The sequence below is a fragment of the Rana temporaria genome, chromosome 5, assembly GCF_905171775.1.
Source record: "Rana temporaria chromosome 5, aRanTem1.1, whole genome shotgun sequence".
In the NCBI taxonomy this organism is placed as follows: domain Eukaryota; kingdom Metazoa; phylum Chordata; class Amphibia; order Anura; family Ranidae; genus Rana; species Rana temporaria.
In genome coordinates, this window is record NC_053493.1 from 146952568 (window position 1) to 146978379 (window position 25812).

At 43.3% G+C, this 25812-nt stretch overlaps 1 protein-coding gene across 1 annotated transcript in view; it reads left to right on the forward strand.

Annotated features, from left to right (window-relative positions):
* Window positions 1-2707: 2707 nt before the first annotated feature.
* Window positions 2708-25812, forward strand: part of HERPUD2 (HERPUD family member 2) — a 48847-nt gene continuing 25742 nt past the window's right edge. The window contains exons 1-4 of the mRNA XM_040353232.1: window positions 2708-2926; window positions 9075-9457; window positions 17534-17611; window positions 22921-23034. Coding sequence (XP_040209166.1) covers window positions 9311-9457; window positions 17534-17611; window positions 22921-23034 — 339 coding nt within the window. The 5' untranslated portion in view covers window positions 2708-2926; window positions 9075-9310. The remainder of the gene's footprint in view (window positions 2927-9074; window positions 9458-17533; window positions 17612-22920; window positions 23035-25812) is intronic.

A 25812-nucleotide genomic window follows, 5' to 3' on the forward strand; every position in this document is an offset into this window, starting at 1 on the left:
CCTGGCCTTGGGGCGGCAAAGGGAGTAAATCCGGGCCTGCACAGTCCATCACCTTTACCCTCAACTTCTTTAGCATGCAGTGGTCGTCTTGGAGGTGTGTTTGGGGTTGTTATCATGTTGGAATACTGCCCTGTGGCCCAGTCTCAGAGAGTTCTTTGCCATGAGGTGCCATGTTGAACTTCCAGTGACCAGTATGAGAGAGTGAGAGCGATAACACCAAATTTAACACACCTGCTCCCCATTCACACCTGACTCGTTGTAACACTAACGAGTCACATGACACCAGAGGAGGGAAAAATTGTAAAAGATAGAATAAAATATTAACAAAAATGTGAGGGGTGTACTCACTTTTGTAAAATACTGTTAGCTGGATTCAGAAAGATTTACGCCGGCGTATCGGTAGATACGCCAACGTAACTCTGAATCTACGCCGTCCTAAATTTAAGTGTATTCTGGAAACCAGATACGCTTAAATTAGGCTAAGATACGAGCGGCGTAAGTCTCCTACGCCGTCGTATCTTAAAGTGTAATTTTTAGGCTGGCCACTAGGTGGTGCTTCCGTTGATTTTGGCGTAGAATATGTAAATGACTAGATACGCCGATTCACGAACGTACGTGCGCCCGTCGCAGTAAAGATACGCCGTTTCCGCAAGAGATACGCCGCGTAAAGATAAAGCTGCCCCCTAGGTGGCGTAGCCAATGTTAAGTATGGCCTTCTTTCCCGCGTCGAAATTTGAAAATTTTACGTAGTTTGCGTAAGTCGTCTGTGAATGGGGCTGGACGTAATTTACGTTCACGTCGAAAACCAATACGTCCTTGTGGCGTACTTTGGAGCAATGCACACTGGGATATGTACACGGACGACGCATGCGCCGTTCGTAAAAAACGTCAATCACGTCGGGTCACGAGTAATTTACATAAAACACGCCCCCCCATCCTCATTTGAATTAGGCGCGCTTACGCCGGCCCCATTTACGCTACGCCGCCGTAAGTTAGGAGGCAAGTGCTTTGTGAATACAGTCCTTGACTTAAGGCAGCGTAGCGTAAATACGATACGCTACGCTGCCTTAAAGATATGCGCCCCTACCTGAATCCGGCTATGTGTATATATATACATATCTCCCAACTTTTTGAGATGGACACCTATTAGCAAAAGTACGTGGGCTAAGGACACACCCCCTGTCACACTCCTTAAAGGAGAATTATTCAAAATAAATGATTAGTTAAACCCAGTGATTTTTTTTTTTAACCACAATTATTCCTTTATACTGACTTTTGAAATTTACAAATGCAGCCATTTAGAAATTGAATGAAAGGTTTAGCACTGGGAAACACTTTTTGAAAGATAAAAGATTTTATATACAACTAAACAGATCAGACCAAAATGAGGGACAAATGAGGAGGGTAGAGGGACATTGATCCAAATCAGGGACAATTGGGAGCTATATGTGTGTGTATATATACATATCATAGGTGTGCGCAGCCTGTTGCATTAGGGTGTGCACCTGAAAGTTCAAAAACACGGTACCGATCTCTTCATGTGTTCATTCAGAAAGGGAAGGAGCCGGTAAATGACATTACCCCTTCCCCCACTCATCCTGAAATATCATCTATGTGTGCTCACTGCAGTAGCCAATGGGAGAGGAGGGAAGCCAGCAATGCTGTGGGAGGGGACACTGGGCAGCAGGGGGAATCTGAACTGCAGGGAGTGATTAGGGTGTGCCTGGGCACACCTGGCACACCCTGTGCGCACGCCTATGATACATATATATATATAGATAAAAAAAATATATATTATATATATATATATATATATAGGGCCATATTCTTATACATCTAAGGCGGCGGAACGTATGTACTTTACGTTACTCCGCCGCAAGTTTAAGTGGCAAGTGCCTGATTTACAAACCACTTACCTGTAAACTTGCGGCGGCGTCGCGTAAAGTCCACCCGCGCAAGCCATCCTAATTCAAATGATCCTGGCAGGGGGCGTGGATCATTTAAATTAGGCGCGCTCCCGCACCGATCGTAATGCGCATGCTCCGTCGGGTAAATTACCCGACGTGCATTGCGCTAAATGACGTCTCACGGACGTCATTTGTTTTGACTGTAACGTAAATGGCGTCCAGCGCCATTCACGGACGACTTACGCAAACAACGTTAAATTTTGAAATTTCGAAGCGGGATCGACGGCCATACTTAACATTGAGTACGCCACCTAGGGGGAATCTTCATCCTTTTGCCGCGTATCGCTTACGGAAACGACGTTAAAACACTACGGCGGGCAAGCGTACGTTAGAGAATCGGTGTGACTAGTCATTTGCATATTCTACGCTGACCGCCACCTAGCGGTCAGCGTAAATATTGCAGCCTAAGATACAACGGCGCAAGCCGTCGTATCTTAGGCATGTTTAAGTGTATCTCAGTTTGAGAATACACTTAAACATAGGAAACGGACTTACGTAGGCGTATCTGCTGATACGCCTACGTAACTTGTTTAAGAATATGGCCCACAATCTACAGAACTATATCTCAGCAATAACAACTTTCATGACTAACTCAGGTCGGTTGCCCTTTAAATGTGTTATTAAACCGCTGCTGCCCCCTTGTGTTCACTTTGCAGAATGACATTACCCCGTTAACCCTATTACGTGACCGGATGAGCCAATCGGAGGCGCCGCCTGGATGTGCATCACTGACCGCGAGCGAGCCAGGAAGAGGCGGCTCTGGTGTGGGCTGAGGACTCCGGTGTACGCTCCTCACACATACGGGCCTGAGGAAGGGAGGGGATTGGTGACGTTCTTCCGTTCTACGCCCGTCCGCAGCCCCTCCCTGTTTGTGCAGCTGTGTCCGGGGCAGAGCCCCTCAGCTGACATTAGGGACAGGAGGAGGTGTCGGGTTAGGAGACAATAAGAACACCAGCAAGGTAACGGTTGTGACGTAGAGCGCTGAACGGGGAGGTCACATGACAGGTCTCAGCACTGTTCTATGGAGACCCCAATAGTAGCCGGGGGGGCGGGGGGAAGCACTGTTTATAAACAATAGACAGGAGACAACATGGGATGGAGAATTGATCATATCACAGACATGGGAGCATTGCATTACACTGATATCATAAGACACTGGGAATAACCAACATTATGTGGCTTCACTTTGATTCCATAATGTACAATAAATAGTGAGTATGTATTATGCTTTACAGAAATCCAATGATCACATGGTATACAAGGGCACACTTGATGATGACAATAACAAAAAGGGCTCAGAGAATTCCCTGTCTACTGTGAAGTGCTCCATCACTGGTTGGATGAGTGTGGGATCTCTTCCTCCCTGATAGAAACACTACAGACCCTCCTTGACAGCGGGGGATCAAGGCATTGGAAACATGGGTTACCTTGCCTTGCATTGAGATCCTGTGGCTGACATAGTCCTGAGGGTTGTATGACATACAGCTGCAGGTCAACTGTCAAACCAAACCTAACACAGCAGGATAAGGATACTTAAAACGGAACTTTATCCATAACAACTTGCTAAAAAATAATGTTCTTTAGGTAAGAACATACATTTCACATTAATAATTATGCGACGAAAATTAGTGTGTGCTGTAAATTGCTTCCAGCCTTGCCCCTGTTTATTCTTGCTGGAGGCTGCCATTTTGCTGAAGCCCAGAGCCCCTGAGCAGCAGTAGATCATAAAGTGGAACTAAACCCATAGATTTAAAGTGGGAGGTTCACCCGGAAATAAGATTTTTTAACCTTAGATTAATGCTCATTTTGTCTAGGGGAATCGGCTAATTTTTTTTTAAATCAAAGCCGTACTTACCGTTTTAGAGAGCGATCTTCTCCGCCACTTCCGGGTATGGGCTGCGGGACTGGGCCTTCCTATTTTGATTGACAGTCTTCCGACAGGCTTCCGACGGTCACATCCATCGCGTCACGATTTTCCGAACGTCGGTGCGCAGTATAGAGCCGCACGGACGTTCGGCTTCTTTCGGCTACTCGTGACGCGATGGATGCGACCGTCGGAAGCCTGTCGGAAGACTGTCAATCAAAATAGGAACGCCCAGTCCTGAAGACCCATACCCGGAAGCGGCGGAGAAGATCACTCTCTACAACGGTAAGTACAGCTTCGATTCCCCTAGACAAAATGAGCATCAATCTAAGGGTAAAATTTTTTTTTATGGGTGAACTCCCGCTTTAACGGTTTAAAAAAACAGGAATTCCCGGGATTGCGAACATTTGCTGATTAAGGCCTGGTTCACATTTGTGCGATGCCAGACATCGCATGTAATCCGCAGCGCACTGCTGTTCACATTACATGCAATGTCTGTGCGGTGCGATATCAGCCAAACAGATAGTATGGCTGATATTGCACCGCATTTGGTCCAAAGACGCACAGGACCCTTTTTTCTGTTCGGGCCAGAATCGGATCGCATGGGTGTTCACACAAATGCGATCCGATTCATGTTCGAACTGTCAGTTCGCACTGCGATACGCAAGCTGAAATGGGGGTGTCGTTAAGATATAATGACACTCCCCAGCAGTTCGCATATGGCAGTTGCGATGCAGGAATCCGCAGTGGATTCGCAGTGTTCTCGCATTGCACAAGTGTAAACCGGGTTCTAAAGGTCCACTTTAACGGTTATAAAGAAGTTGCTTTCTTGGAATGCCAGTATTGCTAACTTTCACTTTCGATTGTGTCCTCAACCAAACTGTCAACGGTGCCTAAAAATGGGGAGCAACTGAGTATGTGCAGAGCAGGGTGAGACAGTGTATTACTGGATTTTAAATAGTATAGGCCAAGGGTCTTAAACTGGCGGTCCTCCAGCTGCTGCAGGACTACAAGTCCCATGGGGCATTGCAAGGCTGACAGTTACAAGCATGACTCCCATAGGCAGAGGCATGATAGTTTTGCAACAGCTGAAACGTGGCCAATTTGAGACCCCTGGTATAGGCGCATATTTTTAAATTGGAACTTTGTCAGAAAATTAAGTCCTGCTAGAGGACTTCAGGTTGGCCCCTTTTGCAGGTATAGCGAAGTAAAACTTAAAAAAAAAGTGCCTATACTATTTAAAATCTAGTAATACACTGTCTCACCCTGCTCTGTACATACTCAGTTGCTCTCCACTTTTGGGCACTGCTGAGTTTGTAGAGACCGATCTGCTGATAGCCTTTTAAAGCGGAATTAAACCCTCCTAGCCTTTACAGCCAAGGATGCTGCTTCTGTTTGATCTGCAATTGCCATGGTGCTGCACATGCGTTCACCAGCCATTTGATGGTTTGACAGTTTGGGTGAGGACACAAGCAAATGCGACAGTTTGCATTAACAACATTCCAGGTATGTAACTGTTTTTTGAAAGCAATAAATTGGTTTAAGTTTAGTCTCGCTTTCTGATTTACTACTGGGCTTCAGCAAAATGGCAGCCTCCAGCAAGAAACGGGAGCAATGCTGGTTGCAATTTGCAGCACACATTAATTTTGGTAGCATAATTATCAATGTGGAATGTATGTTCTTTACTGAAGAACTTTATTTTTATCAAGTTGTTATGGGTAAAGTTCCCCTTTAATGCTTTACATATGGTGGGTTTTTGTAAATTTGCTCACTTGCAAACAAATGAAGAGTCAAAAAATGTATTATCGTGCGTGTATTTTAAATGATAGAGACAGAATATCAACCAAAAATCCAGAAAAAACACTTGTTGGCAATAAGGATGAGCTCCAGCGTGTTCTCATAGAACACGTGCAGAGCCCGCCAGGAAGTGTGCACGGCGCTGTGCTAATCACAGCCAGGGAGACTTTGTCCCGATGCTCGGCTGCAGGGATCGTGAAATGTCTCCCTGGCTGTTATTAGCGCAGCGCCGTGCACACTTCCTGGCGGGCTATGCACTATGCAAACACGCCAGAGCTCATCCTTAGTTGGCAAGGACAGAGGTAATGCGTTTCTTGTAGTTAGTGACCAGGTTTGCACACATCTCAGGAGGGATTTTGGTCCACTCTTCTTTACAGATCTTCTCTAAATCCTTAAAGGGGTTGTAAAGGTTCTTTTTTTTTTTTTTTTTTTTTTAAATAACAAACCTCTCATACTTACCTCCACTGTGCAGCTCGTTTTGCACAGAGTGGCCCCCGATCCCGGTCTTCTGGGGTCCCTCGGCAGCTGTCTCGGCTCCTCCCCGCAAGAGCTAACCCCCGTTCTGGGAAGCGCTCTCCCAAGGGGGTTATCTTGCGGGTGCATTCCCGTGTTATACAGTGGTGGCCATAGCTGCCAAGTGTATTACGCAGCCCTGCCCCCCAGCGCACCACGTCATTTATTAGATTGACAGCAGCGGGAGGCAAAGGCTGCGCTACTATCAATCTCCAATGAAGAGCCGAGAAGACAGGGGGGAGAAGCCAGCGCGTTCACAACGTGGGACTTTCGAGGGCTCAGGTAAGTGAACCGGGGGGCTTGTAAGCATCGCATGTTTTTTCACCTAAATGCATAGGAGGTGAAAAAACGCGAAGCTTTACAACCCCTTTAAGGTTTCTTGGCTGTCGCTTGGCAACTCGAAGTTTCAGCTCCCTCCATAAATTTTCTATAGAATTAAGGTCTGGAGACTGACTAGGCCACTCCAAGACCCTAATGTGCTTCTTGAGCCACTCCTTTATTGCCTTGGCATGTTTTTGGTCATTGTCATGTTGAAAGACCCATCCATGACCCATCTTTAGTGTTCTGGCTTCTCATCCAACCTCCACCACCACCACTGTGCCACTGCTCACTCAACTGCTGTGCTCACTAGGGTTGCCACCTCATCCCTTTAAAAAGGAACACATCTGAATTACACAGATTCTGAGGCTAATTTAATGCAGATAAGGCACCAAGTGAGTTTAATTACCACCTTAATCAGCCACAGAACCTGTGTAATTCAGATGTGTTCCTTTTTAAAGGGATGAGGTGGCAACCCTAGTGCTCACAGTGTTGGTAACAGTTCTGGCGGTGATAAATGTCCCGCCCTCCTCCTCCTAGACCAGCTCGTCTGATAGACAGAACACTGGCTCTATCACACAAGCTAGTCTAGGAGGAGGAGGGCAAGACATTTATCACAGCGTGCCCAAACTGTTACACAGCGGGATCGCTGTGTTACAACCTGCAGTGTAACCGGCGTTGCCTGTCAGGGTCGGGTGGGCCGGTTACAAGTCCTCCGCGGGCCGCAGTTTGAGGACCCCTGACTTAAAGGAACCTATTTAGAAAATAAAAAACAAACCTTTACAACCCCTTTAGTACACTCTCTCATCTATGCCTTTCCTCCTCTGAAACTTCCTCCTTGTCTGCTCTTTAGGGTTGAGATGTAGGCATTCCAATGATCCTCACTGCTCCAGATTGGCGTTTAGCGCTAAAATTTGTGCCTGTAATGCGCCTGAAAAAAGCCTCATCTGCAACCCCAGTGTGAAAGCCTGAGTGCTTTCACAGGGGGTGCTGCGCTGGCAGGATGTCAAAAAGTCCTGCAAGCAGCTTCTTTACAGCGCTTTAGGAGTGGTGAATACACTTCTCCTAAAACGCCCCTGCCCATTATAATTAATGGGAAGCGGCGCTTTCCAGGCGCTCTTAACCCTTTTTTTGGCCACTAGCAGGGGTTAAAAACGCCTCGCTAGAGCCGCTAAAACTAGCAGCGCTTTACTGTCGACGCCCGGGCACTGGCAGTGTGAAAAAGGGCTCTTAAAATCATAGTTATCATGCCATATAATAACAAAGCCTGTGTCCTGTCAGATTTCATATCGGAAGTGACGTTCCATCATGGCCATCTTGGTACACCCCGCACTTGACCAAACTAAGCCTACAGTCGCTAAGCAGACGTCTTTTTACACCCACCAAAATCTTGCATTTCACACTTATTTTAACCACTAAACTGAGCTTATTTCATGAGATACAGGGGTAGATTCAGAAAGGGCGTCCTAACTTTGCGGCGGCGTAGCGTATCGTGTTTACACTACGCCGCCGTAAGTTAGCGAGGCAAGTACATGATTCACAAAGTACTTGCCTGCTAAGTTACGGCGGCGTAGCCTAAAGCGAGCGGGCGTAAGGGCGCCTATTTCAAAATAGGCTGAGGGGGCGTGTTTTATGTTAATGGGGCTTGACCTGACGTGATTGATGTATTTTACGAACGGCGCGTGCGCCGTCCGCCTACATATCCCAGTGTGCATTGCGGCAAAGTACGCCGCACGGTCCTATTGATTTCGACGTGGACGTAAATGACGTAAAATCCTATTCACGGATGACTTACGCAAACAACGTAAAATTTTCAAATTTCGACGCTGGAACGGCGCCCATACTTAACATTACTATTCCAGCTATTTGATGGAATAACTTTAGGCCTGATAATGCGTTACGTAAACGGCGTATCTGTACTGCGTCGGCCGGGCGTACGTTCGTGAATAGGCGTATCTACTCATTTACATATTCTACGCTGACCGCAATGGAAGCGCCACCTAGCGGTCAGCCTAAAAATTACACTTTAGGATACGACGGTGTAAAACACTTACGCCTCTCATATCTGAGCATAATTTAAGCGTATCTGGTTACCAGAATACGCTTAAATTAGCGCCAACGCAAATTCAGACTTAGGCTGGCGTATCTACTGATACTCCAGCCTAAGTCTCTCTGAATCTAGCTAACAGTATTTAGAAATCCGTGACACTGTTTTTTGATGTTGAATTTTAAAAGCAGCGGCAAGCCTGCTGATCTGACAGAAGACCGCTGCTTTTAAAATTCAACATCAAAACAGAGTCACAGACTTTTAATACTGTATTTCACTACATAAGCTCAGTTTAGTGCTTAAAAAAAAGTGTCAAATGCAAGACTTCGGTGGGTGTAAAAAGATGTCCGCCTGGCAACTACAGACTGCAGGCTTACTGCGCCTGAGAGCGGGGTGTACCAATATGGCGGTGACGGGTTTTGACGGAACACCTGCCCTCAGTTAGTTGATCTATCAGTATAGTGATATCATAAATAATAAATGTCCAGTGTGGGAAAGCCCTTTCTTGCAGCTATATTCCTGTGAATGTTTACTTGACATTGAATATATGTTTTTTTTTCTCTGACAGGTCTACCAACAGCAGTCCTCAAAAACTGTCTGAATGGGCAGCAATAAACTGCCCTGTTGTCACTTCAGTGCGCTGACTGTACTACGTCTATCTTATTTAATTGCTGTTAGTAGTGAGATGCATGGGAAAATCACTGTGATGTGACAAAATCTGCTAAGGTCATACAATGCTGCCGATTTGTTGAAGTACTCGGATGCTAATTAATAGGACTAGACTTGAAAGCTTTTCAGTTCATCATGGATCAAGCCTTGATGGATAACCCTGTTACCTTGGTGATCAAAGCTCCCAATCAGAAATATGATGACCAAACCATTAACTGCTTCTTAGACTGGACAGTGGAAAAACTAAAGACACATCTCTCAAGGGTTTATCCCAGCAAACCGGTGAGTAGTGAGCAGAGTAATATCAAACTTCTTAGTAAGGAACGTTAAGGCTTGATTACACAGGTAATGGTACTGTGATGTGCAATCAGCCCTTCGGAGAGGGTCATGGGGAAACTTCGCAGCCTCTAGGCAGAAGTAGACTGCTTGTAGTGAATAGTAAAGTGCATATTTTGGCTGGGTACAGAGGGTAAATATGGTAACTATGAAGAAATGTACTAAGAAGAATTAAAGCCACAGCTTGATTTTTAACCCCTTCCCGGCAGCTCTTTCAGTGGGCTTTTATGCTGAGAAGAGGAGCGGCTTCCCCACCATCCCCATAGTGTGATTTGCTCCCACATCAGTCACATGATTAGGAGCCCCTCCCACTGGCTCCTGATCAAAAGCTGTGACTGAGAGCTCTCGGCACACAACCTCAGACCTCCTTGGATGCATTTTTCTGACAGTTGGGTGTTAAAGCCCTCATTTCCTGCTACTGCATATACAGTATGTGTTATATAGTCACAAAGTGGTTAAAAACGCAGTCCACCGGGATTTTTATTTTTTTATAGCAGATGCTGATAAAACCTCCAGGGTACCCCTTATAGCTCTTAGAAATGTCTTTGAGATCTCCACACGTGACTCCATGAGTCTGCACATCTGCTTTGGCCAATACTAGAGGTTCCCTCTTAATGCTTATTTATTTATTTATATTGTGAAGAATGCAACACGAAATTCTGGAACGTGCAAAACTCCCACATGTATAGGCACAGATTGCTATGATACATCTACAGTAGAGGACATTCTTATGTTTCATGTAAATGTCTCACTCAGGTGAAAAATAATTTATAAAAGTACCAATTGGTTGACAGAAAAAGGGGGGGGGGGTTTAGGTATGGCTCCTCTCCCTCTCCGTACTGTCTTCTGCCGGGTCTTCTCTCTCCACTGTATTCTAGCTCTTTTCCCGGGTCTTCTCTTTCTATTGCTGGGTCTTTTCCCTCTGTTCTTCTGATGTTGACTCAACGCAATCTCCTGGTGTAATGCTGGGCCCTCCCTGTGCAATGAGTTATATTGGCATGGAGCAGGGCCACCCGATGATGTGATTTGGAGGCCACGCCCTTGTGACATCATCACCCCATCATGGCCAAATTAAGTCATTGCACACGGCGGACCCAGCATTACACCTGGAGATTGTGTTGAGTCAACATCGGAAAAAGAGCAGTGCAAGAAGACCCGACAAAAGAGCTAGTTTGTTTACACACACAGCTCCCGGTTCTCGCTCTGTAACGAGCGATCGCGGGTGCCCGGCGGTGATCGCGCGTCGGTTTCAGGGGTGAGATGACGTATGGCTACGTGATCTCACCCAGCAGAGCGGACCTGCTGCCGTATAACTGCGGCGGCTGGTCGGCAAGCAGTTAAAAAAAACCTGTGTAGTGTTTTTATTTTCTTGGAGTGAATGGGTAGGGGTACAATGTGGCCTGGTATGGTCCGGGGGGGGGGGTTGGCTTTTCTCTCTCCCCCCCTTTACTTTACTGACTTGCCGGGCTGTGTGCTTGGATAAGGGTATGGTATGGATCTTAAGGGGGCCCTCATGCAAAAGCTGACTTCTGGTGCGACTTCTGTTCAAATCAATGGGCTGCTATAGGAAACCAATGATTTTGAATAGAGGCAGAAAAATGCGGCTGAAAGTAAGCGCGGGTAAACGCGCATTGACACTAATGCAAAACTTGGATACAATCGCGTTTTTTTAACACCTTTTTTCCTTGCGTCAGTACTAGCTTTACAGCTCGTGTTTTTTAAAACGTCCGTGTGTGAGGCCCAAAACTCATAATTCATATTCCAGAATAGACCATATTTTCAAAGATCATTGGCATCTCCCTTGGGTAAAGTCAGCCAATATTAGGACTAGTACCATTTCGGACCACGCTCCTGTGTCAATTTAAATTTACATTTTATGGCCAGCCAAAACAAAAACTTGGTTGGAAATGGAATGATATGATTCTCTTCTCTCTGAAATGTTGAACTTTACAAATCTTTCAACTGCGTTAGTCTGCTATTTTGTAGAGAACAAATCATCTGAAATGCTTGTATCGACCCTGTCGGAAGCCCATAAGCATATATATGAGGGGGGAGTTGATAGAACTGGGTGCGAGGAAGACAAAAAGAACAACATCAAAAAGTGACAGACCTACTACGACAGGTGGCTAATTTGGAGAGGAAACAAACTTTCACTTCAGCGGGCCGCCTTGGTAGACGGAAGTTTAAAAGACATCCCAATTGGTATCACAGAGATGCTACAAATGGGGAGACAAGCCAGGCAAAATGCGGGCTCGGTCTTTACAAGCAAAAAAGACGGCAACTTATGTTAACTTAGGTCCCGCTTGAGGGAGTTTGTTCACACTGATATTGCACCGATATTGCGTGGTTTTTATGCAAATTTATACAATGTGAGAGGTAAATTAACCAGTAAAGGAAAGACAGACTTTTTTTTATACTTTTTACAACAAGTTAATTACATTTTCTGATGAGTCCCTTCAAAAGTTGAAATCTGAATGTGACTAGGAGTTCTATGTAGCTTTAAAGTCAGCACCGATGGGTAAATCACCAGGCCCAGATGGGTACACAATCTCCTACTATAAGAAATTTAGGAAGAGCCTAGTCCCACATTTGACTTCCTATGCCAATTCCATTACGGGATCGGAGGGATTGCGATCAGAGTCACTTATTGCACACATATCTATAATCCCAAAACCAGGTAAAGATTTGTCTTTATTGCGGAAATTTTCCAATATCATTGCTTAATATAGATATAAAACTATATGCGAAAGTGTTAGCTACCAGCCTACCAGATTACTTTCTCTGATCCTGCACTCGATCAGTGGAGTTATGTACAGCTGTCTCAATTTATACAGAGTCTCTTGCAACCCATCCGTTCGTTAAAAGAACTGAACCCTATTGAAATAATTATGCAAAATGAAGACCCACCACAACGTTGTATTTCTCTTTTTTTGTTTATGGAGCTCTGATGTCTTTGCAAAACCCTGGGTACCTGGATTATATAGGCCGTTGGGGGGGGGGGGGGGGGGGATTTACACTTGCAGATAAACAAAAAAAAAAAGATTATACAATATTCCCATATGCCCGTTACTTTAAGTAGAATGACGGAGGTTAATTATTAACTTCTTACTCGATTGCATTAAACACCAGTAAAACTACATGCAATGTTCAGTTCAACTTCGCCCCTGTGCTGGAGGGATTGTGGAGACCGTGGCACACCTGGGCATATATGGTGGTTTTGCTCTAAAATCCGCTCATTTGGGGAGGAATTTGCAAAGGCGATCTCTCTGATATTAGGGCGAACAATTAGACCTGACCCACTGACTTTTTTTTTATTTCATTGCACAAATGACATAATAGATCAATATAGGATGTCCATGATGCCATACTTAACTGCCTGTAAATCCTAAGTGCATAACACCTACTATCCCACAGTGGTTATGAAGGGTCGATGAGCTTTGTTTAATGGAAGAAATAACTTGTAGAAATAAAGGGCTGACCAGGAAATATCTTGAGACACTGACAAAATTGTTTAAATTTAAGAATAAGGAGTGATATTATGAAATAATTTCCGACTTCTAAAGTAAAATAGTAAGTCAGATTTTGATCTACTAATTAATACTAATTTTTTCATTGTGATGTACCGTATTTATCGACGTATAACACGCACCCTAACTTTAAGAGGGAAGTTTCAGGGAAAAAAACGTTTCCACAGCCCCTGCGCAGGTACAGTTTACCCTCTATTTTCAGGATAAAAAAGTGAGTGTTATACGCCAATAAATACAGTATTTGTCGTAAGTTCTTTCTTATTTTTCCCATTTTTGTTTTGCTTTTTTTTTTTTCTATGCTGTTTTTTTCCTCCAGGAAAAAGAAGCAGAGCGTAAGGAAAAAGGGAATAAAAAAAAAACAGGTACTGAAACATGTTGCACCCTAAATACAGGTGCAACATGTTCCAAAGGTTTACTTTTCCTTTAATTAAAACGCTGAAATTCATCTTCTGTCCTTTAGAAGTTAAACATGATGCTGTTATGCCACATACTTATTTTTAATGCACAAAATGCAGATGTTTCCCAAGTAAAACTATTTGGTATTGTGTCAAGTTTAGCAAGTCAAGGAAAATGTTGTTCACTGTATTTTCTTACCTGTACATCACAGAACACTGGGCAGTTCATATTCATCATTACTTGGCTTATGCTGGCACCTTCAGGAATGAACACTGCCCAAAAAAATGCAGGACTTATTATTATTTATACCCTCTCTTAACTCAGCTAAGCCTCAGCATTTAGCAAAGGTGATGGATGAGCCTAAAGATATCTATCTGAAGATCTTTTTTCATAGACTTAGTCCCTTACTTTTAGCCTATTCTGAATGCCCCTTCTGGGGTAGAGAAGGATTTCATCTGGATCAATCGCTATTGCCAGCAGGCAAGAGGGACTGTATCTTTGACGCTACATGCATGAGCATGGATAGCCTGTAATGCTGCCTGTTGATGAGTCAAGTCCCTGAAGGCCTTGTAGTATGGAGTGGTTAGTGCCTCTGTATATGGTGGAGCCAGGTGGCAGTCTTTCCCTGCAATGTTTACCTATGCATTGGGGCTAGTTACGGTGCTTCTTGCAGACAAGGCAAGGTAACACATGCATTTACAAACTCTTACAGAAACAACATCTCAGCAATGCAGCTACTTTGTCACAACCCCTGAAGAGCGCAGAAGCCTATAGCACATACATGCCAAGGGCACAGCAAGTATCTGGGACACTTTTTCATTGTGGGTGACTTCCACATGGGTCATCTGGCTTGTGCTGACACTTCTTTGAGCTGGGTGGCCACTCCCTATTGGGTATCAAAGACTTACTACCCTCAGCAAGCCAATTGCTCCACACAGGCTGAAAAGCATGCTAGAAAGAGGCGACGGGGCAAAAAACAGTACTGCCTTCAGAATCTAAGAAGAGTTTCTTTTGTACACAGCAAACCTTTGCAGCCACCTTTTGGCTCATGAAGTAACAGATATCTGGATTTGCAGCATGGTATCCAGAGGTTACAAGCTAAGATTTTCACTGCCTTCCCTCTTACTGCGCCCAAGGGTATTTTCAAAACCACAACAAAAAGCCTTTTTTTTTTCTTGCAGCTCTGGAAAGGGTGATGTCCCGGGGGTTATGGCATCCGTATAGGAGAGGGACTGTTTTTCTAAAGGCAGAGACCTTCAGGACGGAATACACCCAGTCAGTGATTGCTTGACTTCATCAAGGAATTTCCTGGCATCAGTGGATATCAAGGATGCCCACCTACACATCTCAATTGTTCAGCTTCACCCACGATTTCTGCAATTTCCAGTAGAGGATCATCACTATCAGTTTGGCATTACCCTTTGGCCTGCTCATGACCCCTATAATGTTTACAAGGTGCTAGCTCTGTTTGTGGTGTTGTTTAGGACCTGGGGCGTCCCAATTGTGGGGTGCCTGGACAACCCACTTTTCAAGGAGCTATCGGGTCTAAATATATGACATTAAATGTCCAACAGATAGTACAGGTTCTGGAAAGGTTTTGTTGGGTGCTTAACCTCCTAGAGTACTCATGCTTAAAGCGGAGTTCCACCCAAAATGGAACTTCCGCTTTTTGGAATCCTCCCCCCCCCCCCTCCGGTGTCACATTTGGCACCTTTCAGGGGGAGGAGGGAGCAGATACCTGTGTAATACAGGTATTTGCTCACACTTCCGGGCATAGATCACTTCGGTGACCTACGCCACGTCCGACGCCTACTCCGTTCTCCCCGCTGTCTTCTGGGAGACACACAGGTCCCAGGAGACAGCAGGGACCAGTGGGATCGTGCAGCGCGACTCTTACATGCGCAGAAGGGAATCGGGAAGTGAAGCCGCAAGGCTTCACTTCCTGATTCCCTTACCGAAGATAGCGGCAGCAGCACCTGAGAGCCGAGGGACAAATTGGCTTCGGGACCCAACATCGCGGGTGCCCTGGACAGGTAAGTGTCCATATATTAAAAGTTAGCAGCTGCAGTATTTGTGGCTGCTGACTTTTTTAATAAAAAAAAAAATCGAACTCTGCTTTAATCCTTAACACGACACAGACAAATTTTACTGCCTCTTTGATCTCAGGTGGAGTTTATAAGGTCATTGTAAAGTCCCTTAAGACAACTGGGGAAAATGGTAGCTGCCTTTTTATGTGGTCCCATATACTTAGTTCCTTTCCAGAGCTCTTCAAATCAAAATCCTGTGGAACAAATGTCAGGAGTCCTTGGACCTGCAAAAGCATTGCAAAGGCCAGGATGGCCCTGGAACAGTGGATATCCATGCAGAGCCTGGATATCAGAAAATTCTTCCTTCAGATGAATTGTAAGGTCTTCACGATGGATGCTAGCTTGTTGGGGTGCAGAGGTGTTCTGCAGAATCTCTCAGTTTAGGGGATGTGGTCATCTGAAGAATAGAAGTTACGGGATAACATCCTGAAATTTGGGCAATTCGACTTACTATCCTACACTGGTCTGCTAACCTTTGCCGTCTTCCCATCAGGGAGAAATCGCATAATGCCATATCGACCATTAAGGAGGGACAAAAAGTTGCGCTGCTCAGGAAAAAGCAGACCTGACATTGTCTTGGGCAGAACTTCATGTTCTGACCATCTCGGCCTTGGGATTATGAACAATATTCTTCCTTTCCCCACCCCATCCTTTTAGTGCTTTTTTTTCAAGTGTGTAAGGCTGCTACCTGGTCTTCTCTTCACACCCTTACTAGGTTCTACCAGGTAGATGTTCACACCTCTGCAAACACCAGCTTTGGGTGAAGTCTTGCAGGCGGCATGGTAGTCAGGTTTTGGTCTATTTTTGTTTTTAGCTTGTTGACCTTGTTGCTGTGTTGCCCAGTCCTCGTGATCAGTGTTTGGGTCATCCTAAGTCAGGGCTCGACAAATCCCGGTCGCCAGGTTGCCATGGCGACTAGAAATAGTGTCCTGGCGACTTGGCTTGGAAGGTGGGCAAAAAAAAAAAAGCTGGCACCATCTGGTGGTGAGCCGTTGGTATTACAAGTTATTACCACCAGATGTGTGAGCTGGCACCATCTGGTGGTGGCCGTTGGTATTACAAGTTAAGCATTACAAGTTAAACAGCAATTCTAATGTCAGTTTTCACTATTTTTCACTGCCATCTTCTTCCCTCTAATTAGAACCCCCAAACATTATATATATTTTTTATCCTAACACCCTAGAGAATAAAATGACGATCGTTGCAATAGTTTCTGTCACGCCGTATTTGCGCAGTGGTCTTACAAGCGCACTTTTTTGGGAAAAAAATTACACTTTTTTTAATTAAAAAATAAGACAACAGTAAAGTTATCCCCATTTTTTTTTTATATTTTGAAAGACAATGTAAATTCATACCCAACATGTCACGCTTCAAAATTGCGTCCGCTCGTGGAATGCCGACAAACTTTTACCCTTTAAAATCTTCATAGATGACGTTTAAAAAAATCTACAGGTTGCATGTTTTGAGTTAGAGGAGGTCTAGGGCTAGAATTATTGCTCTCGCTCTACCAATCGCGGCGATACCTCACATGTGTGGTTTGAACACCGTTTACATATGCGGGCGCTGCTCACGTATGTGTTCGCTTCTGCGCGCAAGCTCGTCGGGACAGGGCGCGTTTTCTGGCTCCTAACTTTAGCTGCTAGATTCCAAGCAAATTTGTCAAACCCTGTCCTAAGTAGTCCTAAATAGGATCTTTTACCTGTAAAATCCTTTTCTGGGAGTACATCGCAACTCACAGGGATCCCTCCCATCTTTGCTTTGTTTCTCATTACTTGCTACACAACTGAGGCTTGGCTGAGTGGGAGGGTTATGCTTGGGTGGGCATTTCCTGATGTTATTAATTATATTTTTTGCCACTGTGACCATTCACTTGAAGATGGCAGCATACCCAAGTAGCCATGAGTAAGAACGACCCTGTGTTCAGTGATGTACTTCAAAATAAGGAAAGCACAACTGGTGTAAACAGTAAGCATTACTTTTGTACTTTTAAAATTCCTTTTATTTCTTCTTAGTTAACCAAGGATCAGCGACTTGTATATTCTGGTAAACTCCTCCTTGATCACCTGCAATTGAAAGATGTTCTCAGGAAAGTAAGTATATTATCAGTGTAAGATTATTGCACACTTTAAGTGTTTGCATTGCTGTCATGGGATTAACCCCCTATGTATGGCAGATGGGGAAACTTGTGTTGGCAAAGTTGATTTTTTATTTTTTTGGGGATGCTTCAGTAGAGGCGATTAGAAATATTTCAATATTGTGCCCTAGGCGATTTAATAGGATGATTTCTTATCCGTGGTAGTCTAGGGGGATGTGAAAGCAATTTTACTTACCTGATCCTCTGCTCTGGCAGTGGACTGTCCCTCAGCTTCCTCACATGTAATGCAGGACTATGGTTGATGACATCAGAAGACCCAGTCGGAGCACAGGGGGGAAGAAGCTGCAGGGACCGAACTAGCAGTGTGAAGGAGACAACGAAGTGGAGGATTGGTAAGTAAATAAATTAGCAGTTAAACCTTGCAGTGCCGGTGCATCCCCACTGCAAAAGAGGACTTTTTAGTTTTCCGAAATTGCTTTACTGTAGCAATCTTCTCACAGGGGTTTTATGCACGCTCTAAAGCTTGTAGGAACAATTTTCATTCTCCCCTGATTGTCCTAAGAGGCTGCAGGACCCCTGGTCCTCTGTCTGGGCTGTAGGGATTTGCCTATGCTGATCACATGCACACTCCCCAAGGAAAAAAACTCTAGCAACACACACCAAAATGTGCATGTGCAGAGTGCCCCCAAGGCTCTGTACTGTCAGGGATGGATTGGAAACCGTGGAAGGATCAGAGAAGACAGGATCAAACAGCCTTTTTACACAATGCAGAGGATTAGCCCTTTTAGGTTCCACAGTGAGTATAACAAGCATGCTTTACTGCATATCCTGACTGTTTTTACCGTTGTGGGTTTATTAACACTTTGTTACAGCATAAGATGGTATAGGACTATAAGGCTAGGTTCACATATTTCCAGCTGCGGTTTGCAGTGTGGAGTCCGGTGCGGTTTTGTTCACCGGTTCAGGTGCAAAGTTTTACTTGAATCTGCACCTATACTGAACCCAAAATCACACAGGACCCTTTTCAAAAACGGACCGTAGCCGCCCTGGACATGTGTGAACCAGCTCCATTGAAAGCCGGGCCGGTTCACATGTTACGCAAATCGGATGCGGTATATTTATCGTATTCGCATATATGTCAACCGAGCCTAAAAAGACAATGTGCGACTTTCCCTGGGCTTTAAAAACTAACTTCACTAAGCACAATCTTTTTCTGAATTGGTCACGTAATATACAGTAATCCAATAACCAGTCCTATACAGATTCACTTTGCACATGGATACAGACAAATAAACAGCTATTCCTTCGGAATAATAAAAGGTGGGAATCTGCAAAAAAAAGTTTGTTAAAATCTCTGCAATGTACCGGTACATAGATCATACAGAGGGGAATGTTGTGTTTTTTTGTTTTTTTTTCTCAACAAAAGTGGAGCTACTTCTTAACTGCTTAAGACTCGGACCATTATGCAGGTAAAGGACCTGGCCCCTTTTTGTGATTCGACACTGCGTCGCTTTAACTGACAATTGCCCAGTCGTGCTACATGGCTCCCAAACAAAATTGACGTCCTTTTTTTCCCCACAAATAGAGCTTTCTTTTGGTGGTATTTGATCACCTCTGCGGTTTTTATTTGTTGCGCTATAAATAAAAATAGAGCTTCAATTTTGAAAAAAATGCAATATTTTTTACTTTTTTCTATAATAAATATCCCCAAAAAATATATAAAAAAAACATGTTTTTTCCTCAGTTTAGGCCGATATGTATTCTACTTTATTTTTGGTAAAAAAAATCGCAATAAGCGTTTATTGATTGGTTTGCGCAAAAGTTATAGCTTTTACAAAATAGGGGATAGTTTTATGGCATTTTTATTATTTATTTTTTACTAGTAATATCGGCGATCATTTTTTTTTTTTTTTTTTTGTGGCTGCGGCATTATGGCGGACACATCGGACACTTTTGACACATTTTTTGGGACCATTTCACAGTGAAAAGTGCTATAAAAATGCACTGATTACTGGGAAAATGACAATGGCAGTGAAGGGGTTAACCACTAGGGGGCGCTTAGGGGTTAAGTGTGCCCTAAGGGAGTGATTCTTGCTGTAGGGGGGCGTGGCTGGGTGTATGATGTCACTGATCATCATTCCCTATAACAGGGAACAGACGATCAGTGACACTGCCACAGAGAAGAATGGGGAAGGTGTGTTTACACTCCCCTCTCCCCGTTCTTCAGCTCCTGGGACCCGATCACGGGACACCGGAGGCGATCGGGTCACGGAGCTTCGGGCAACCCACGGCTGGACACCTTAAAGGGCAATGTACCTGTATGTGCCTGTGCCCAGCCGTGCCATTCTGCCAACGTATATCGGCATTAGACGGTCCTTAACCACTTAAGGACCGCCTCCTGCACATATACGTCGGCAGAATGGCACGGCTGGGCACATGTACGTTCTGTACTAGTACCCAGCCTTGGGTCGCGGGCGCACGCCCACGGCGCGCTCCCGTGACCCGGTCCGAAGCTACGGGACCCGCGGACCCGATTGCCGCTGGAGTCCCGGCTTCCCCGTTCTTCACTGTGGCGGCTGCATCGATCGTGTCATCCCTTTTTATAGGGGGACACAATCGATGACATCACACCTACAGCCACACCCCCCTACAGTTGTAAACACACTTCAGGGAACACATAACCCCTTCAGCGCCCCCTTGTGGTTAACTCCCAAACTGCAACTGTAATTTTTACAATAAACAATGCATTTTAAATGCATTTTTTGCTGTGAAAATGACAATGGTGTCAAAATTGTCCGAAGTGTCCGCCATAATGTCGCAGTCACGAGAAAATTGGCTGATCGCCGCCATTAGTAGTAAAAAATTTTTTTTTATAAAAATGCAATAAAACTATCCCCTATTTTGTAAACGCTATACATTTTGCACAAACCAACCAATAAACGCTTATTGCGATTGTTTTTACCAAAGATAGGTAGAAGAATACGTATCGGCCTAAACGGAGTAAAAAAAATGTTTTATATATTTTTGGGGGATATTTCTTATAGCAAAAAGTAAAAAATATTGTTTTTTTTTTCAAAATTGTCGCTCTTATTTTGTTTATAGCAAAAAAAAAAAACGCAGAGGTGATCAAATACCACCAAAAGAAAGCTCTATTTGTTGGAAAAAAAGGACGCCAATTTTGTTTGGGAGTCACATCGCACGACCGTGCAATTGTCAGTTAAAGCGACGCAGTGCCGAATCGCAAAAAGGGGCAAGGTCCTTTTAGCTGCATTTTGGTCAGGGTCTTAAGTGGTTAAACCAGGAAGAAACGCCTGTTAGAATGCCTCTATATCTTCTTCATATGTGTATATAAAATCTGTATTTGATCTGTGGACATACATTATGAGAAGAAGTATTTCATTATGTAGACATACTTCTTCTCAACAAGTCTTGGCTAATTAATTCAATTTCTGGAAAATTAACATTGCTCCAATGATGCAAAGGGATTTCTTTCTTGTTCTTTAAGCTACGCTATCAGTCAACATAATTTAGTGGCCGTGCAAGCTCATGAATATACCATATACATTAAGTTTGTGTATTCCTTGTTCTCCCATTGCAAGAAAAAAAGTTAAAATTGTTAATTTGGTATATTTGATTCTTATAGCTCTTAATTTAAACCTTTTTCTGCATTTGAATTAGAGTGCTCTTCTTTACATTTGAATGAATTAAGTTTATTCTAATGTAAAGACACGTTGGTAGCTTAATTGGCTCCTTTCTAAATTGGCCTTAGTATGTGTATGTATGAACGTGATTTAGGGACCCTAGACTGTATGCTCCATGAGGGCAGGGACTAATGTGAATGTACAGTATACTGCATATGTAAGGTGCTGTGTAAATTGTCACTGCTATAGCAGTACCTGAAATAAATGTAACAATATTCACTCATGATTCCAATGCAGCAACAAAAAGAAATGGGGAAGACTGTCAAAGGTGCTCCAACTCAAATTCAAAGAGAGTGTATGCTTATGATGTTGTTTTTTTTTTTCTTATCCATCGTAAAGTAGTACTAAAGGTTTAGCATTTTTTTTTACATTAATGCATTAAGGTAAAAAATAGCTCAGTATAATTATAACCTCCCCTGTCCCCAAACACCTACTGTCCCTTGTCACCGCCGCCAGGTCCGAGTCGATCTGTGCCTTTTCCCTTGTAGAGAAGCAATAGGCTTCTGGAGTCAACTTACTGGGAGAAGGGAGGAGTGGTGTGACTTGCTGGGCGCTGTGTGTTTGTATTGAGGCACACAGCCCTGACTGGGAGCACGTACACAAGGGTGGCCTTTTTAGCAGCAGGCTAGCTGAAGGAGACACAACTGCAAATGGAGAGGTAGTGGTTTGGAGACCGGTCAGACAACAGCGAAAGGTTTCCAAAACGTGTGTGTGTGTGATATCTATCTATCTATCTATCTATCTATCTATCTATCTATCTAGAGTATATACGGTAGTTATTCCTGCGCTACCGTGTGTGGGAAGAGGAAAGTGAACTGCTGCAGCACCGAGTAGGGTCAAACCTTACCCATAGAGAAGTAAATTAAAGTGGGAGTTGGTGCTGCGCTGTTCCAAAGGTATATAGAGAAAGCTATAGCCCCAATAACAGCTATAGCATGGCTGTTCTGAGAGGCCATCATATGGAAGCCTCCTGTGATCGCTCCAGCTGCGGGGTGCAAGCAGGGCGCCCTGATCAGTGTCCAGAGGACACTGCTGACCACAGATTGAGGTAAAGAGACAAATTGTATAACTATCAAAAAGTTTTTAAATATTTTTAAAAAAATGTTGCTGTTTATTTAACAAAAAAAAAAAAATGGTAATTAAATGCCAACAAAAGAAAGCTCTATTTATGTGAAAAAAATATAAAAATGTTGTTTGGGTACAGTGTTGCATGACCGTGACCGTGTAATTGTCATTCAAAGTACGACACAGCTGAAAAGCTGAACATTGGCCTGGGCAGGGAGGGGGGAAAAGTTGCCAGTAGGCAAGTGGTTAATTTCTATCACTTTGCAGAGATATCTTTTCATCCTTGTTATGAATTTTGTTTTTATTCTGTTGATCTGAGTCCGTAAACAATGAAATCAATTGTGATTTGATGGCCTGTGAGAATAAAACCCTTCCAAGGGATGGAATAATTTTATTATGAGTCCCTTCATAATAAAAATCGTATTCAGAGACAAAAATAAAGCTCAAGTTGTAAATTATTTTGGATCTTTTATCATGGAATAGCATAAAACTGTTTATGCATCGCATACAAACTGTTCTTTTGTGCTTTGTCTTGTAGCAAGATGAATATCACATGGTTCATTTAGTATGTGCCTCCAGGACGCCTCCTAACTCCCCTAAACCAAGCACCAGCAGAGAAAATGCTAGAGCTGCAAGCACCAGCAGTAAATCAGTAAGTATGGAGCTGTGAGTGTAATCGATTAACAGTATCTGTTTACTTCCCGTTAATTTATCTAACAAGTTCATTAACCTGATGTAGATTTATTAACTAGCATAGCTCTGAAAAATTCTGTAGCTTCAATTAGAGTAAAGCTTGCTTTTCATAGATCCAAAAGGCCAAATTTTATTGTAATTGGTTAAAATATGCTATAGTACACCCAGCTGCCATGTTGGTCCCCTTTTACTGGTTCGTGGTTCAGCTATCTCCTCATTTGAGAACGGGGACACTTAGGGGAAGGCATTCAAGAGAGGCTGTAGCGTCAGTGCCATCATATGGGGCAACCCCTTTCCTTTTTTTGGGGGGGGCTTTGCTTGGCACCTTTTTTGGTCCAGGTAGGAGTTTATTTTTTTTTTTTACCAGTCCTTTGAACCATTTTCTGACTTTCCTCAAAGCGGAGTTCCACCCATTTTTTTTTTACTTTGTCTGTTTGCATGCCCTTAGCTCATACTTTTGACAATGGACAATTTTTATCCTTTATTTTGCTTGTAAATACCTATTTCTCCATATAAATCGCAGAGGCGATTACGTCAATAGCGGCGTCATGTATCCCAGGAGTCCTTGCGCATCGCCTAGTGACGAAATCTTGCGTTATTTCCAGACCGGAAATGGCGCGCGTGGGGGGACCGGGATATCATGATTGACAGGTTACTATAGCAACGGGGCGGGAACTTCCCCCGGCGCCGCCATTGCCATGGCAACCTGTCGGGAAGAGAGAGAGCCGTGAGATTTCTGAATCCCGGAAATACACAGGAGCTGGCTTCAGATGCCCACATCCTTGATGGCCCCTGCCTGCTTCCGAGATCAAGTAAGAAATTGCATATTTACAAGTAACATGTATGAGGACTCTTATGCTAATATCCAAATGTTAAGGAATAGGATAAGTACAAGTACTAGGAATCACAGAGGTGCTTATATAAAAAAAAAATGCTTAGGAGACTGGAGCTCCGCTTTAAGTTCAATGGAATGTTTTATTCCTGTTTTACATTCAATACTCTTGCACTGTACATTTGTTCTGTAAAAATAAGTAAAATGTCTCTTGCATACAGCTATGATACTCATCGTATACAAAAGTACTAATTGGTGGCCCTCTAATAATAGTACAACCCTGCGCTTTAGGAGTAAACAACAAAGTCCAAGCAATAAACAATCTAACCAGATAAAACACAATAAATAATGATAAAAGCAGCTGCTTAAAATAAATGTCACTTGATAAAAGCAGAAAAATAAAAACAGCCCGCACAGAGCATGTAAATTGTCCTGCAGCAGCGCTGCAAACCTCTAGTTTGAAAAAAGATAAAAGCTGTGTAGGATGACCCGATCAGATGTAGCTTAAGTATGTGCTCCAATCACCAGAAAGGCATTCACCACGTGGGGGGATATAGGGTCCCCTTCGGGGGAAACACTCACCAGATGGTTTCTTTATACTCGCATTTCCATATATATCGCCTCACGTGTCACCTCAGATGCTTGGAAACTGCATAGCCAATATAAGGAGGTGGAATCCATTTTTATTAAACATTGGCACATCCTGTCGCTAGATAAAAAAATAGGACCCGTAATACCACAGAAACCCCAATTTATCTATAGAAAGGCATCCACACATGGTGACACTATAGTGAAGAAAATCTTGGATCTCCCAGAAAAACCTCAGAGTTTTTGGAATAAAAATGGGTTTTTCTCGTGCAGAAAATGCAAGCCTTGCAAAGAGGTGAGAAAACTACAGAGAAATCTGGATCACTTCACATCACCGTCAAACGAGCAAGATTTTGAAATAAAACAATTTATCACCTGCAACAGCACTCACGTTGTATATGCATTAAGGTGCCCATGCGGTTTACTCTATATTGGCCGCACAAAAAGGAAACTAAAAATTCGAATAGGGGAGCACATAAAGAACATCTATTTGGGATTTACTGATCATAATGTATCCCTCCATTTTAAAATTAAACACAATCAAGACCCATCGGGCTTGGAATTCTGGGGCATTGAACAGGTTGAAACCCATTGGAGGGGTTCCCATAGAGTACGCGAGTTATCCAAAAGAGAAACTCATTGGATCTTTCTTACTGACGTCTTAGTGCCAAAAGGACTCAATGTGGAACTCGATATCAACTGTTTCATTAGCGATACTTAATAATGATTATTGTAACTAGGGCCCGAAAGCCATCTCAAGGAATATGATCAACATCAACAAAGGAGTTAAGTGATACAGTGCTTTTTTTAAAAATAAATAAAAAAAGATTTGTGTAAATATCATCCACACCCATCTAACAAATAACAAAAATTGACCACCAATGTAGAAGGGCTGGCTTTCTATCATTAATTTGAAAAGGTCCCGGGGAGATAGAGAAAACCAAACTCATCACACTAATATGTGAGATATTTCATGGTTGGGGTGATCCCAAATACATTGAAAAACTGGTCTCTTTCCCCATTAACACATGTGGTCAAGGTTGGGAGATAGACTTGGATATTTACATAATATGTCTTATCCCCACACAAATGTCTTTTTACATTATATATAACTATCCACCCATGTCTCTATGATCATATAGGATTATATATTTATATATTTATATATTTATATTTCTATTTTTCTACATTTCTTAGTTCTTATATATTTTAATATTTTTGATAATATTTCTATATTTTTACTGATATTCTAATTTTAATATGAATGTAATTTTATGGTTCACTGCTATATATATATATATATGTGTGTGTAGTTTA